Raw genomic sequence first — 17522 nt, forward strand, 5'->3', positions numbered from 1 at the left:
ATTTTATGTTGCTTTACACTTCTACTACATTACATTGAATGATGATGCATGATTATAGATGAAATCCCCTGCATACAGATACTGATTAGACCTACTCAGGAGTTGTTGGAGTCGTTGCAAAGCTGCGTTGGGTTTTTACATGAAGTGACGAAACTCTGAGTATTAATAAGAACGATAAAGCTGTAAAACTAACAGAAGAGTGAGAGAGATGTCAGCAAACTGTATGCATGCCCACACAATGCTCAGAAAAGGTCTAATCAGAAAAGGAGGTGTGCGGCGCCTCAACGGTACACATCTAATCTTGACTTCTGCACCTTGTTTTAATAAGGGGTTTAAAAATAATCATGATTACACTTGTTTCCAGAGCTTTTTCATATAGTTTCATGTGTTTTTAATATGTAGGAATTGTGGCAGCTGGTTGAAATAATGAACTACATCGCATCAGAGATTAGTGGAATGAGCTCGCTCCATTGGCAGACCCTCACTTTATGAAAAATCTGGTTTTACAGACTCCCGACCCGAGCAAATGTCATGTCAAGATGTTTGTGCGGTGTTGTGGACGGAAGCTGTAGCTGCGGGTCACGATCAGACAGGGCGACTCATTAGAGAGCAGCACTCTGTCTCTTCTCTTTCTTTCTACATAATCACCCTTATGTGGCTTCCAGTCTTTTTCCTTGATAGACTTTCACACACAGAGCCCATCAGGATGGTTTTAACCTGTCAGAATTTCCTTTTTTTATTTTTTTTATTTTAGACTCCATTAGTGATTCAAATAACGGCTTAGTCCATTAATAGATCAGTACTGTCACTTTAACGCAGAATAGAGGATGTTTTTCTTAATTTGTGAGTAAAATTGTCTAAAATGACTTCCCATCCTCATTCATGGAGCTTTCAAAGAGTTCTGATTTCTATTGAATGATTGGTGTAACTGTAATAAAAGTTGTTGAGTAATTCCAGCTTCCTGGTTTAGCTTTTCATCTGTTGCTCAGCAGCATTCAGCACCATGGAGAGCTCCACTCAGAAGCAGGTTCATCTGTAACCCTTACATACTGTTCATATTCTACACCCTGAGCCAGTTTTGACCCGGTCTAAGAATCTCCTCATAAAAAGTGTCTATACCAAATGTTGAACCACAGATGTGTTTAGAAAGCATCAATAGTCGATCTGACTGATCAATAAATGTGATTAAACCTTGATTCATGCTTCAGAGAGCAGAGAGAGTGTATTTTTTAGCTTTTACACCACTAAACATCTCCTATCACACAATATCATGTCCTATTTTACCTAAGACATGAAAATATAACATAGCAATAATGATGGAAATGTTATTTTGTGAAAATATTTTTAAGTAAAAATGACAAGAACTGTATGGAAGTGTGGGGTTTATTGTATAACCATTAGAGCCATCAGTCTTCACTGCTACATCATAAAAAGAAATCATCATAACTACTATCTTATTAAAACTATTAACAATAAATTTAACTAAAAGACATGTCAATAGTTACAGGTCAATGTCATTTTTGTGCATTTTGTGCCACTTTAGGAAAATCTATCAAATTTCAGGGTAAAAGAAAACAACATTTGGGGTGTCAAAACGGGTCAAATTTGACTTTGATTCCGGCTTAGCTTCTTCTTTTTTTACTAAGTTACTCAACTAAAATAGTTTTGAGATCAACAAGTTTTGGTTCTTTAGATTCTGCTTTGCTGTCTGTTGTGACCCTAACCCTTTTATTTCCACTTTCAAGTGATATAAAGTCAAAAATAGAAAGGTAAACATTGAGATCTGGTAATGAATTATCTTGTCAAGTGCTAATTTGGAGATTTAATTTCTGCACATTATGTAAAGATTTATTTAAAATATAATGAGAAGACATCTGATCATTACCTGCACAGACTTACTTAATAAAGAAATTATTTTTTTCTTCATTGTGGGGATAAAAATATATGTCAGTGTCTTCTGTGTCTTCTGTGTCTGCATATGCCCCACTCTCCTCTCTTCCTCTTTACCTTCATCTTTCTCTCCTTGCTGCTTCCTTCCCTCCTCTCTCCTCCTCAGTGTGGCTCCTGAATATTTAATAAGCCTGAATTACCGAGGCCCTCAACTGTAATGACGGGAAAATCAGACAATTAAAGCAGAAGGGCTCCGGCTTTAAGTCTCACCTCCCCCAGAGGAGCCAGAGATTATTTAAAGTGGCACACTGTTTGATTATCTAATCCTTCTCTTGCCCCCTCTGCTTTACTCACAGAGCAGCGTTGCCTGCTCCACTTGCCACTGCAAATTACCATGAAACACCAATGAGCACTGTATTTAAGTCCTTTTCCATAAGCGGGGAAATGTGACGCTATGAAGTCTCAGGGGAATGGCACTATGGGAGTAACTCTTTTACACACAGGTTATCACAGTTTAGCAAGGGGGCTTGATGGGGTTGACTCGTTCTCACTTAGGGGATGTAATTAATAATCGTGTTGAGATGTGCGCATTTGCATGAAAAACCACATGACTTTACGCTGAAAATGGCCCTGTGTGTGTGTGTGTGTGTAGATTATAGTGTGCAAATATCATTTCTGAGTGTGTGTCAGCAGCATTGAAAAGAGTGTTAGTTGGAGTTGTTACTTCTCTTCCCTAAGGTGGCAACAGGGGTATTAAACTTTGGCCTTTTTTTTTTTTTTTTTTGAGTGAAAGGGGAAGCTAGTGTGTGTATGTGTGTGCTAAAAGAGTGTGTGTGTGTCCACCAAGATAACACTGACCTGGTGTAAAGTCCGCCTCTTTTTTCGCTCCCAAAACAAAGGGCTGTTTTGTCGGCTCTTGCGATGAATAGAATTGTCAGCTTGACTTATTATCCAGACACGTATTGTGATTGAGTAGATACTAATAGCTTCCTTAATGCCTGCCAGTCCTACACACACACACACACACACACACACAGAGGTTCCACACAGAGACGCAGACAGAGAGATGAATATTCATGATTATACAGCTGAGGCTCAACACTGGCTCATTTAGTGTTGGCCAGAGAGAGGCCAATGATAGCATTGTAAAAACACAACCATCAGGGGTTTAATAGCTTGATTCCCGTACTGCCTAATTACGCCACACACACACACACACACACACACACACACACACACACAAACACACACACACACAGCATAGATAGAAACACACAGGCACAGATCTGAAAGCTATTGTGACGGAGATGTCCCTCCTCAGTTTTGACTTCGGCAGACAAACATTTGTCTCGTAGAAAGAAAAAAAAAAAGTGCTCACGCAGCTGCCTTCCGAAACAGTCTGCCGGAGAATAGAGACGTCCTGTCATAGTGTGTCAGCGTCTGCAAAATAAGCTCCGTACACATGAACCCTATTCTTACGCCCTCCATTGTTTGATTGTGCGTATATTTGATGAGATAGAGTTTCATTGGTGCGTCTGCACAGCCAGGTGCGCCTGCAAGTTTTGGATAGAAGCGATTGTTTGGAACGGGCAAAGCTGCTGACAATGACTTTAAATAGCACAGAATCATTGCTTTCATATCGGGCTGATGTGACAGATGTCCCCGATATGTCTACTGTGATATTTTTTTTAGGTTAAATCAAGCAAAAGCAATTTACATGAACAGCAAAATTAGAGCTGCAATAAGAAGTCAATTTAATCCATTCGTTACCCACTAGAAAATCATTCTGCTGCTGTGTTGATTTATATTGTTTTCAAGCACAAACAAACAGATTTGTTGGTTCCCGGTTCTTAAATGTGCTGCGTTTCCCTGTCTAACATTATAGTAAGTTTAATAAGTCAGACAACAGGAGACATTTTATAACATCACATAGGCTCTAGTGATATATTGTGATGCATCATGCAATCTTTTATCATTTTATACCAAATGATTAACAGAACAAATGATTGGAAGATTAATCGATGTTGAAAATGATCAATAATCGCAGCGTCAAGCAAAAATAATTTCCAAATATGGAGCTAATGCCATTCAAGAGTGCTCCTCTCCTTCTGTTTTCAACACTAGCCCTCACACTGGTGAACAGCAGCCATCCCAACTATCATAACATTTTGTTTCATTGCCATGTCGAATCTCTTGTGGAGCATTGCTCTGAAGACAGACAGTATCTAAAATCTCTATTCCTTTTAACACGACAGAGGAATGTGGAGCAGCGATGAGGCCAAGCGCCTCAGGGCTTAAGCTTCCCTGTTGTCTCCTCATTTGAATATTGTTGCATCTAGTTTTAATAGCGGTTTATTCAGTCAAGCAGAAGATGACATCTTTATCTGTGGTTGACATATGAGGCCGTTAGCCTCAGGCTAGCGTGTGTCTAGTTAATGAGCAGAGGGATGCTGCCGCTGATTAGGAGCGGCAATAAAAAAAAAATAGCTCGGCTTTCGATTCTGACTCAACTCTGTAGCGATCGGATCAGGCTGCTTGAAGTTTATAGTCCAGGTGTGATGAGAAACTAGGGCAGGTCCATGCTCTGTGTGTGTTTTCCTGTATTCCTATGTTTGCGTTCTTATGAAGGCCAAATGTACTTTACAGTGTTTTGATGAGACTGAGTCAAACTTATTCATACATGCCTGTTTATGTGTCTGTTTGCAGTTTTAAGATACAGTATGTCACATGATCAGCTTAGTTTGATTTAGCTTACCCTGGATGTCTGTAGGATCAGTAAATATCTGCACTAACTAGACTACATTTTGTAATTTTATACACGTTGGGTTCTTTTACAGAGAATAAAGCCTGACTGCTTTGAGATTGACATTTAGTTTCTTTATTTAACACTGGCAGGGTAAAATGAACAAACATACATGACTGTCCCCTGACCCAGAAGCTATATAAGCCCACTCCATGACATCCCTAGCAACAGATTACACCAGAATATTTTCCTTATTTTTCAATGAATTGTTTGTTTTATAAAACATTGGAAAGTTAAAAAAAAAAAAAAACAGACCTAATGTCTGACAATCTCCTAATGTCTTCCAGATGCCTTCAAAAGTCTTGTTATGTTCAACTGACAGTTATATTTAGTTTACTATCAGCTGAAACTAGAGAATCTTTGGTATTTTGCTTAATAAATGACGATAAAGATAATAAAAAGATTATTAAAATGAGTGCAGATTCAATTTTTTTACATAGACTAAATAATAATAAATCAACAAATAGTTTCAGCTCTAATCATATCTATTTCTTATTTATGTGTTCATATCTTCATATCTACTTCCTATTTATGTGCTTATCTTTGCTAAAAAATAAACAGATGAGCATACCTCTGTATGCAGATACTCATAAGATACTCACAAGTGTAACTCAGTACAAGACAAAGATTTAAACAAGGAAAAACTCATAGCAGCAAAATGCAATTTAACAGGGAAAAAAGAGCAACAGAGGATACATGCATGACAGATGAGGCAATAATAAACGGCATTATATGAAATCTGAATGAGAATATTAGATAGATAGATTGCATACAAGAATAAGTAAGAAGAGGATGAGGATAAAGATCAAGATTTGTCTTTAATAAATCCTGCATCATATTCCCTGCATGCGTCTAAGCCTGGACATTGTTTCCAACCTCTCCACCATTTACAGTACTGGGAATATTGCTTGCTAAGCCAATGGTGGCCGGTGTGTTGCCATGGCAACCCCCGGCAGCTGTCAGTGTGCCTCCTGTAAGAATGACAAATGATTTTTATTAGAGGGGCTCTAAATTGGTGGGATCCCCCCTCTCCATAAAGATGCTTATCCCAGCCTGATCAAACTGGAGTCACTCTGCCAATAACTCTGACCGGGTCTAATTACAACACAGAGCCCTCCTGGGCTCATCATACACTCATTATTACTCACAGACTACACCCGTAATTCCTAGCGCCAGATCACTGTGTGACATTTTAGTAGTGGGGGGAAACAATTTGGCGTCGCATATGTGGCAGTGTTGCAGCCACAGATGGTTATTGATGAATTTTCATATGTTTTTTTCCAAATTATATCAGCTCAACATCTGCCAGTCACATGTATTTGTATCTGTATATTTGTTCCTCTGTGATCACAATAACAGAATTAATGTCTGAGCAAACAGCAGCTTTGTTTTGTTGAATAGAGGCTGGATGAAATGTTTAATATTTATCATTCTTTTGACATTTTCAGGAGCATTCAGTCTTACTTTTGGTAAACAATTATGCAAATGTCATTTCAAATGAAATAAAACCTACAAAAATATAAAATGCATATAACAAACCTGATGCTGCTTTTAAAACTAGTTTGAGAGTTTTTTAAAGATATTTTTGAATTACTCAACTTGCCAACCCTTAACTTTAGTTTGTTGTAGATAATGTAACACTTAGGGGCATATATGTAGGTTATGAAATAAATAACATCTAAAGCTACATCAGCTTACATCTCCAACTGTTTGGTTGAAGTTGAAATACCTTGTGAAGTTATACATTCAAAAGCAAAAGTATTTGAAGTGTGATAAAAGCACAATAATTAAGCAGGAACAGTAAGAAGCTCACCCGACACTCTATTTTTTAAAATCAATCCTCAATGCAGATGGCCGATTTGTTAGTGTGCTCATGTTATATTCAAACAGCATGGATTATCCTTTTTTTTTTTTTTTTTTTTTTTTTTTTTTTTTGTCAAGCTGCATGACTTTGAGTGGCCAAGGTCAGGGTGACACTGTAGCTTTTCTCCTGGGACCAAACTCCACTCACTAATACACTCCAAGACAGTTGCACAGTGGGGACGCTGCCTCCACGCTGCCAGCAGAGTGATGAGGAAGCAAATTTTTATCTGCATTGTTTAGCTGACTCCGTGGCTTTCCCGTAAGTGGCGTTCCAGACTGCCGGGTGTTGATAGGTCAGACGACTCAAAGTTCTTCGGAGGAGTCAGAAGAGCGCAGGTTGAGGCGTTCAAGGAGAAAAATACAAGTGTGGAGTTGGAGGTTGGGGGGATGGGATTTGTTACATTGTCTATTGTTAAAATAATATACTGTACTTGGAGGATTGTGCTGCCTGCAGAGCTGCGAAGGTATGCATAGATATATTCAAGTCAGTGTTCTCATTTTTAATTATCACAATGTCTTTACATCATATCACATGCACAACTTGATTTTACAACACTTTCTAAAGCATGTTTGATTTAGATTTGAGGATAGACAGACAGTGTAAGAGAAAGAGAGAGAGGGTTCCTGTTGAGATCTGTCAGACAGACACGGCTGACTTTTTTTTTTCTTTTTTCTTTTTTCTTTTTTTTTTGGATAATTGCTCTGCCTAGCCATGATCTGAATTAGCATATGAAAGTTGTCTTTTTTTTCTTCCTTCACTAGGAGCGCATAGCTGTAAGCTAATTTGTAAGTCATTTTAGATGACAGAGAGTGGTTGTATCCCAGAGGTGCTTTTTCCCCTCTTGATCTTTTATTTTCACTCTCTCTCTCTCTCTCTCTCTCTCTCTGTCTCTTTCTCATGCTTGCTCTCTCTATCACTCCATCTCTTCTCTCCCTCCTCCCATCTCATCTTTCCTGCACTCGTGTCTCAATTATAGAATATTGAAATGACTCAGGGAGCCAAGGTAACTCTTTTCAGATGAAGCGCGTGTTTTTGGGCAGATGGTCGCCCAGCGAGCGTAGGTCAGAGTGCTCAGCTATGTGTCATTGTGTTCCACCTTATCTTAAATCCGTCCCTCTTAGTCCTTGTCACACGTTAACCTGTGTGTCCGGTGGCGACACACTCACGCCACTTCTGTCCTTGATAAAAAAAAGTGTAACAATAGCATTGTGATATTATGGACATGATTCAGCCCTTTTCTCACTGTTTCTATTATGTCTTGCAAGCAATTTAGGTTTCAGTGAAAAACTGCAAAGCCTCCCAATTTGGGTGAACAAAGAGTCTACTTGCAGGCTCGGTGTGGCTTATATGGGGATTAATTGAAGCTATTGAGTGTGGATCCACAGAAAGAGACTTGTGTTTCTGGCACCGTCGATGCCAAAGCAGCTGGGCGGGCCGAGGAAGGGAAGAGGAGAAGACTGATGGTCCAGCGAGCCACCTGGAGTCAAGTGAAGCCATAGTTTTAGACATATACACTCATACACCCAGGTGTGGACACAAACGCATGCTCGTATGTCTAGCATGCTCACTCACAGACATACACACACACACACAAACACACACACAGTGCAAGAACAGTGGAGGCTGTCTCTCAGGCGGTGTTAGTATGCAGTAGGTGGAGCAGAGAGGAGCAGGGAAAAAGCGTAGTGGAGCTCCTTCGATCGTTATTATTGACCATTCCTCCATGCAGCTGTATGCTGCATAAACACATTCGCACTCACTTGCATGCACATAGAAAACACACAGGCTCGCACACAGAGACTTGAATATACAGACACGCGAGGCAGTGTGTGATTCGAGAGAGCTGCAGTGGTACGAGCATACACAGAAATGCCCTCAGCTTACAAGGACACGCACATACAGTACAGTACTGTGCTGCAGGCCTGCAGCACTGTGTGAGACAATCAATTCTGTTTGTTGGTGGTGAGCATGAGCTGGCTCAGGGAAGAAAGAAATGAAATCTAACCAATAATCAAGAGCATAATCAATTACTATGGTATTTTTAGATTTTAGATTAATGGCCACTTCTACAACCTTCTGTTTTAATTGCAATTGTCTGAATGTGCACCATCTGAAAAACACATGCACAGCTGTGTTTGCAAACTGCATGATGCATAATCTATCTATACCATAAAAAACACTGGCAACATTTCAGGTTGTGGCAAGCTAAGTTTCTTAGTCAGGAAGTAGTAGTAGCTATTTAATTTCCAAAGCCTGGAGATGATGTATGTGTACAGATAGAATAAAGAACAAAACCAAGATGTTGGTACTGTAGCTACTGTGAAAAAAACAGCTTTGTAATTTGTAATGACTCCAATATCATACATACATATCAATAAACCACATTCTGCACTTCTAGAGCTGGCTGGTTTGCTGGTAGACTAGACTCTCACACACACACACATGTAAACAGGCGTGTGAGTACGTGTGTGTCTGTTTTAACATGAATTTAAAACACGGGTATACTCCCCTCTCCCAATGCTGGCCTTTTGTCACAGTGACAGGCAGTCTGTTCTAATGAAAGCTCCTCTCATTCATAAGCCTGCCTTGTCAACTTTTGATGCCGGGCAACTTTCAGCTGGGGGAGAAGAAGAAGGGTAAAAAGGGGGAGAGGAGAGACATGAGAGACAGCCTGCTTTCCCCTTTTTTCCTTTGATATCTGCTTTCTCTGAATTGTTTCTTTCCTTGAAGATGAACGGCAGTTGCAACCAGCGAAATTCAAATTTGGTAATATTTACTAGTGGATGATTGTCTGTCACATACTAGTCTATTTCAACCAGGAGCAGAAAACCCCCCTTTAGGATATCAAATCCATGGTCTCTCATTTCTAACTAGGTCAACACTTGCTCACTATACAGTACCTCCTCTGTGTATCCCGCTCTGTCTCCTTCCCTTTTTTCTACCCCCATTTTTCTCAGTCCTCTCATTCATCCCTTTCTTATTGAACAAGTAAACAATGGAAGTCATTTGTTGAAACTCATTTAGCTCATTTTGTGCTTAAAGACTTATTTTTTTCTCCCTTAAAGTGGCAGATCAGTTTCTCTGTAAGCTTCCAAACATACATTTAGAAACTAGAAGTGACCAAATATAATTTTGATGATGTTTGCAGCCATTATTTTGATAATCATTTAATCATTTCAGTCACTTTTCAGGCCAAAATGACAAACATATGATCAAATATGAGGATTTGCTGTTTGTTTTTTGATATATGATAAAAATGACTCTCATTTGATGGTTGGCTGGATTAAACACACAATTGAAGTTTTTTCTGACATTTTATTGATTAAACTCAACTGATAATAACTCAGAAATAACTCTGTGTTCTATGTTGCATCTAACACCTTTAAAACATTGACCTCAGGCTGCATTTTTACACCTCTTTCCAGGATTTTATCTTGCACTATACAGGGGCCTGTGCAAGCTGTCTTTATCTGTACTAAACTGTCATGAGAGGACTAAATGAGAGTAATTCAACACCCCATAAAGTCTGCATTATAATACCTCTACTGATATTGCCAGAATCCCCCCCCCCACTGTACAGCAGCCCCATTTGATCCCGTCCCAGACAGGCTTCTCCATCAACGGTGACACATGAAATGCCCCGGCAGCCATCGGCTACAGCGCACATCACTCCTCATAAACACTGACTACCTCTCTCCACTTCCATGTGTTCACGCAAATTAGCATAACATTAGCATGATATTAGCACATCCGACCTGCGCAGCCATGCCTTATCAAAGCGCTCTGTGATCCCTGGCTCCCCACGCTTCAGTCTGGAGCAGGGAGAGGAAAAGTGAGAGAGAGACAGAGAGAGACAGAGAGGTTCCCCTGAGAGAGAGAGAGAGGGAGAGAGAGAGAGAGAGAGAGAGAAGGGAGAGCGATGAGCTACATGATAACGAGCTGTGTTACACAGCTACACAACACACAGCCTTGTCACAGCGCCTCAGAGCTGTGCTGAGCTAAATGGGCTGCAGCAGATGTTTGGTGACTACAATCACACAGGGCAGCGTACCTCACTTGACTTGCAAATATTTGCTAAGAGACTTCAATATTGGATTTTCTTTGTTTTCTTCTTTTAGAATGTGTAAGGTAGTGATTCAAGTGCATAAGAATGACTGCACACACACACACACACACACACACACAGCGCGCTTTCTTCTTCACAGTTTCTCAGTGACTGTAGGATATTATTGAAAAATGCCGGTTGATTCCCGAGATGAAATCGGGAACGCAATTGATTTTTGTTTGTTCCTTTCATCATGCACACACGGTGGCTCAGACACTACTGACTAGATTTTGGCATTATGTGGTGGAACAGTGCGTTTCAAGTGTGTTTTGGCATTTTCAAAAGGTCAAACAAGTCGGTATTTGTTTCACTGATGCCGGCTCATCAGCGAGAGCCAATGCGTTCACTTGTTTTGTCATTAAGAATGTGTATAATTGTAATTATATTGTACAAAAGTTCACATATAGTTTGTTTACACTCTCTTGTGCTGTAAAATATTAGTTTTTATGAAACTTTTGTTTCTGAATGGGGACTCTCTGTCCAGTTTTGTAGTGAATCTACAAGCTACAGATCTCTTTTCCAGTTCAGCATTATACTGATTGATCCGAAGCAATAAACAGTACTTACCTGTCAAATAAAAGCAGTATATTTGGTATTGATTGACCCATAGAGTTGGAGTAACAGTGAGGCTGTTGTATTAAAGGTTATTTTGGTTTTATTGTTTCATTAAGATCCTTCATACGCTTCATACGTCAATAATGTGACTTAATATGTCATGTTGTTCTGTTTACTTCCAGTGTCACGGTTTCTCATCACATCCACGGGAGCCCTGTATATCCTGGATGTGCAAATGGAAGACGGGCTGTACAACTACAGGTGTATGACGCGCCATCGATACACAGGAGAAACCCGACAGAGCAATAGTGCCCGCCTCATTGTCTCAGGTGAGAGAAATTCAAATAAAATGATGGATATGGATGTAATTATCTGTTTATGAAGAAAAAAGGATCTTTATACCAGACTGACACGACACAAGTAAAACTAAATGCGAGCCATTAAAAATGACTCTAATTTGCTCTTTAAACCCAATCCAATCAGATGCATTGTTTTGAACCATTTCTTACCCTTTTGTTTCTTCTTCTGTTTGTCTTTCTGATAGTGTAACTGTTGGCTTTAGTTAGTAGTGTTTGTAGAAAGACAGCGGAGCATATGGAAATAAATTGCACTAGTAAAAACAAATGTGAAAAGAATCGAGAATGACAGGAAAAAACACATGAATTAAAGACAGGATGACATGTGGTAAAGGTCATTAGATCTGTGCCAACACAGTTTGGGGGGGGGGGGGGAGGAGGTCAGCACAGAAAATTCCCTCCCTTATCTTCAACCATTTAAAGGGGCGCTCCAGCTGTTTACAGAGTGATATCAGGCTTCAACAGAAAGCCCTTCTTTTTTTTTTTTTATACAAACAGTAAACACACATTTGCATTTACCAGGCAGGGAGGGGTGCTCTAATCTGCTATTGAGTTGCTTTATGGGAATTGTAGTACCCAGTGTTTTTGGGGCTTAACCATACTTGAGGCTAAAAGTGAGGATTCTTTTTTTAATTTGACTCTTGTGAGTACCCCAAATTGATATACTGCTAAAATGAGGCCCCTTTAAAGTAAAGTGTTTTTGTGATGTTGTGTTAATGCAAAGTATTTTTATGGCGTTTAATTAGTCTCAAAGCCCATCAACGTAAACAACGGGTGCGAACAGTATCAGCATCCTCGTGTGGGAGCATTTCTGCTCCGCATTCACAAATGTTGTCCCCTGAGCACGCAGCTATGACGAGGCTATGACAGCGAGCTTGACCCTCCTGATGCGCTCACAACTGCTCAACACTTGCTTGCTCGTCAAGTTGACTTTGGAGACTTTGGAGGCGGGGATGGAATATAAAGTTCCTGCTCTTTAGATTGGTCACTCAGAATACTGACCGTGACCTTTGATTGGCTGTTTGGTTTGATAACTGACACAAATACAACAAGTAATGATATTTAGCAGCTAATTCTCTCATTATCTCACAAATCTCAAACTGTGGTTTAATGACTCTCTGGAGTAGATTTGATAAAGATTAAGTTAAGTTTTACAACAACATTTAACACTCCATAGGTTTTGGGGATACCATATCTGCTCATGAGGCACATTGACACAATATGACACCACTGTGAGCCCCTTTTATTCCATCAGACACCATGACAAGTGAACAAGTAACAATAGAAAGTCAAATCTCTTACCACACTCTACTGCCCCCCCCTGCAGATCCCACCAACTCAGCGCCCCACATCCTGGACAGCTTTGAGCGTCGTGAGGTGATGGCGTCTCATCGAGTGGAGTTACCCTGCAAGGCCTCCGGTCACCCCGCACCCAAATACCGCTGGCTAAAGGACAACCGGCCGCTGGAGCCCGACACACGCTTCAGACAGAGTGTGACGGGCCTGCTGATAGAAAGAGCCCAGTCCAGCGACACGGGCTCATATGTGTGTGAGGTGTGGAACGGCTACGGAAATGCTGAAGTGGTTGGCAGACTGCTGGTGAAAGGTCAGTGTCTATGAGCTGGTCGTAAGTCATTGGGGTCGATTTTTATCTTTGCTCTGATGCCTCAAAACAGAGAAAAGCTGTACATGCTGCTTCTATTTGTATGGCGTTGCATGAAGCATTTTGAACAAATCAGCACCAAACTGATTATGGAAATTACAATAAATAAACATGACCACATGTTCCAGTTCCAGTACTTACATTTGTATAATGTAACACTGCACTCTCTGATAAAGAGGACCTATTATGCTTTTCCTTATTTTCAGACATACATAATGTCACACAATGTCCGATGTTCATATTAAACATGACTAAAGTGTCAAATAATAGTGTTTTTTCATTACACACCAGGTCAAGGTAAAATAAGTAGTTTACCTGTCAGAAGTGTGCTGGTAGTCTGCAGATCTTCATCAAACATCATCATCACCTTGGCTGTTTCTGCTTGTAATATTCCTCCCTGTATTATTTCTATCTGACCTGCTCAACAAACACCTCCAAATATCGTTTTTTTGTGATGCCTGTTTTTATCACGGCTGACAAAGGTCTGTTAATTCAGAGATAAAATGATACAGGAAATGTTAGGCTTTCATCAGAGGTAACTTAAAACGATTCTGGTATGGGTTCCCCCTCAACAGGCTTCTGGAAAGATGGCCAATCAGATCAGAGTGGGGTCATTAGAAGGGGGGGACCTTAAAGAAACAGGACCTAAGACTGACTGCCTATTAGAAACAGAGGCTGAACTGAGGCGTTCTATAAAGGGAACCCGGTGTAGCATAAATAAGTACTTTTATGAACCATGAATCATGCAAAGATACTTTAGTGGAGTCCAAAAATAAGAATATAGATATGGAAATGAGCATAATAGGTCCCCTTTAAATGCAACTAGTTTTAAACTTTAACTTTACTATTATTTCCAGTTTAAGCTACTTCAGAAATGTTTTTCTTTTTATCTCACTGTATTTATTCATCAACTATAGTTAATACTTACTTTTCAGGTTAAGATGTTGCATAAAAAAACATCTCGAAAGTTTATAAAATTAGAGCTTAAACAATTAGTCGATAAACTGAAACACAACCACAGACTATTTGATATTTTAATTACAATTTTGAGCTATGTAAAATACATTGATATTGTTATAGACTAAACTACCCAACAGTATATAAAGTAGTAAAAGTTATTAAATAGAACTTACCCATTGATGCATCACATCTAATAATCTAATTTAATATATGATAAAGTGTTACTCACATTTATCTGCAGAACATTTTCAAGTATTTTCACATATCCACTTCAGTAAAGGATATGAACACTTCACCCACCACTGACTATCCCTCCCTTTCCCACAGAGCCCCTGAAGGTAGTGGTGAGCCCACGGAAGGTGAAGGGCAGCGTTGGGAGCCAGGTTTCACTGTCCTGCGGTGTAACCGGCTCTGAGGAGTACCAGTTGTCCTGGTATCGCAACGGAGAGCTCATCTACCCGAGTAACAGCGTCCGCATGACAGGCCAAAACAGGGAGAACCTGGTCATGGCCGGCATGGCCAAGAGCGATGGAGGAGCCTATCAATGCTTCGCCCGACATGGAAAGATGTCTGCACAGGACTTTGTTCAGGTCATACTGGAAGGTCAGAATCTACATTGATCTCAGTGGAGATGTGTGGGTGGTAGCAGCCATCATACTGTACTTTGAATGGATAAGCAGCTGAAATTGCAGGCATTTGCTGCTTGTGTTGTGTGTACAGGTATATGTGGATGTACATGTGAATCCAAACTGATATGATCTGTATCCTGCAGTATAGCCGAGGCTCAGCCCATTTTATTAGATTTTGTGAAAGAGGCTTCCATTCTGCTACATGAGCTGGGCTGCTGCTGTGGCTGCCTCACATGACCACTCCAATATAAGGAGAATATTGATGATCAATGATGTTGTGGAGCCAGAGAAAGTAGCTGTTTTAATCTGCATTGCACTCTTAATTCTGCTTTTTACATGGCAGACATGAATATATGGCACTGAAAAGACAAATCAGTCAGACTCATTAATAAAAGCTTCAGATAAGCTTTTGTAAAGATCTATTATGAATGCAGTCATTGTAGAACATTAAAACATTGCATTGCCTTGTCTCTCTGCTCTTGCTTCCTAGATGGGACCCCCAAAATTCTGACTTCATTCAGCGAGAAAGTCTACAACATCAACGAGTTCGTATCGCTGTCGTGCACGGTGAAGGGCACGCCGGAGCCCCGGGTGACGTGGACTCTGGATGACGAGCCAGTGGTACGGGACAGCCGCCACCGCATCTCCCACTACAGCAACGCCGAGGGCCACGTGGTCAGCCACCTCAACATCAGCCAGACCCAGGTCCCAGACGGAGGGGTGTACCGCTGCATCTGCAACAACTCGGCCGGGACCGTTTCCTACCAGGCGCGAATAAACGTAAGAGGTGCTTGTCAGATCAACTCTTCCAACACACCATCACATATACACATCAACATGTCTTGATTTATTCGTTTTTTCTATGTTGTCTGAATTGGCACGTGGATGTGCAGATGTTGAAACATTGCCTGACTAAGTTTGCCAATAAAATTTTGGTGTCTTCAGTGTGTTTCTCCTTGCTCAGAATAGGGCTTCCTGTAGTAGCTCCTCCTATCATCAGTCACTTGTGTCAGCATTAACTTTTCTAATGCCCCACTTCCTACCCAACACCTGCTGATAGCTTTATATTGGGACACCATTAGGGTGATTTACTGTTACTCTAGTGTATGACTGTAGAGCTATCTGCTCTCTACAGGGACATGGTTTCCTGGATTGCTGTATTCATGTAGCGGTAATACTAGGGCACTCAAGCTTTCTGTGCTTGGTGCAAGGCCATTAGTATTTCTGTATTGCAGAGAGGGAAGGGGGCTTTCTGTACACTGATTGGTTTAATTTGATTGTGTTCATTCTTGCATGTTGTAAGGCTAAATAGGGCGATCCTCTAGCCCTTAAGCGAGGGTCCACGGATGCCGAATGCAGCCAAGCAATGAAGATAAATCTCCACAGGTGCCATTGCTGAGAAAGTGTAATGACTGTTTTCTCACATCGTTGGCTCCTTAATCGTGCTAAAGAGAGTAGCAACCAAGGATATGCTTGTGCTCAAAGTACACTACAGAGCCTAGTTAAACTGTCTTCTACAGTACTTTAAAGAGAAACCTAATAGTCCATTTCCCTGATAGACACTGAGCTATGGAACCCTATTGGTTATTCTGTTGGTTTTTCACAAGTGAGCGCCAACGCCGGCAACATGAGTAATGGTTTTGATAATAGCTTCATGAGTGGAGAAAGGGAACATTCCACTCTAGTGCTTGTCAGAGGCAATCATGGCCGGCACCGAAGAGGTGGGAGCGGAAGGTAATATTCGCTACAGGCTCAAATAGAAGGGAACACCCTTTGACTAATTCATCTAAGAATGAGTCCCTGGTTCTGACAAGGCAAAAAATGTTGGATGTTGGAGAAAGTTAGAGTTGCACAGACGGCTTTTTTTGAGTGACTACAAGGTCATCTTAGTCAGGCAGTGTCAAACTCCTAAATAAATATTGGTAACAGTTGTATTTCTTACTATCAGAATGAATCAAGGCATGTAAACTTTGTGGTGTCTCAAAAACACACACAACGGCAGCACAGCAACACATTTTTTATACAGCCCCCCCCTGCCTCAAAATCATTTTAAGAGAGTTGTCTCTCCAATGTGTCGTTCAAGGGCCTGCCAGCATCAGACCAATGAAAAACCTCACTGCCATCGCTGGGCGGGACATGTACATCCACTGCCGTGTCATTGGCTACCCGTACTACTCCATCAAATGGTACAAGGACTCCAATTTGCTGCCGTACAACCATCGCCAGCGGGCCTTTGAGAACAACGGCACCCTGAAGCTGTTTGACGTGCAGAAGGATGTGGATGAAGGAGAGTATACGTGCAACGTGCTGGTTCAGCCTCAGCTCTCCACACACCAGAGCGTCTATGTTACTGTGAAAGGTATGACCCCCGATTTGATTGGTTTGTCAGTTATATAGTACATACAACACCGGATAGTAAGCCTGGGCCTTGTGTGTATGGGTCAGTGACAAATAAGGGTTGGCAAGGTGAGCAATACAAAAATATCTTACAAATCCTCCTCGAGCTGAAGTTTGGTCAACAAAAGACCTCAAGAGATATGTGGTGTAGTGGACATGTATTGGATTTTAAGATGACTCCGCTGAATTTGATGTATGGGTCAGTGACAAATAATTGTTGGCAAGATGAGCAGTTAAAAAATATCTTTAAAATAGTTTTAAAAGCAGCATCAAGTTTGTTAAAATGTACATTTAGTATTT

The 17522-nt window shown here is 40.7% G+C and overlaps 1 protein-coding gene across 1 annotated transcript in view; it reads left to right on the forward strand.

Annotated features, from left to right (window-relative positions):
• dscama (Down syndrome cell adhesion molecule a) overlaps positions 1 to 17522 on the forward strand; it is a 76416-nt gene that overhangs the window by 31281 nt on the left and 27613 nt on the right. The window contains exons 4-8 of the mRNA XM_062433589.1: positions 11400 to 11546; positions 12901 to 13179; positions 14524 to 14799; positions 15316 to 15612; positions 16909 to 17184. Of these exons, the coding sequence (XP_062289573.1) occupies positions 11400 to 11546; positions 12901 to 13179; positions 14524 to 14799; positions 15316 to 15612; positions 16909 to 17184 (1275 nt within the window). The remainder of the gene's footprint in view (positions 1 to 11399; positions 11547 to 12900; positions 13180 to 14523; positions 14800 to 15315; positions 15613 to 16908; positions 17185 to 17522) is intronic.

Source organism: Scomber scombrus, chromosome 14 (genome assembly GCF_963691925.1).
Source record: "Scomber scombrus chromosome 14, fScoSco1.1, whole genome shotgun sequence".
Taxonomy (NCBI): Eukaryota; Metazoa; Chordata; class Actinopteri; order Scombriformes; family Scombridae; genus Scomber; species Scomber scombrus.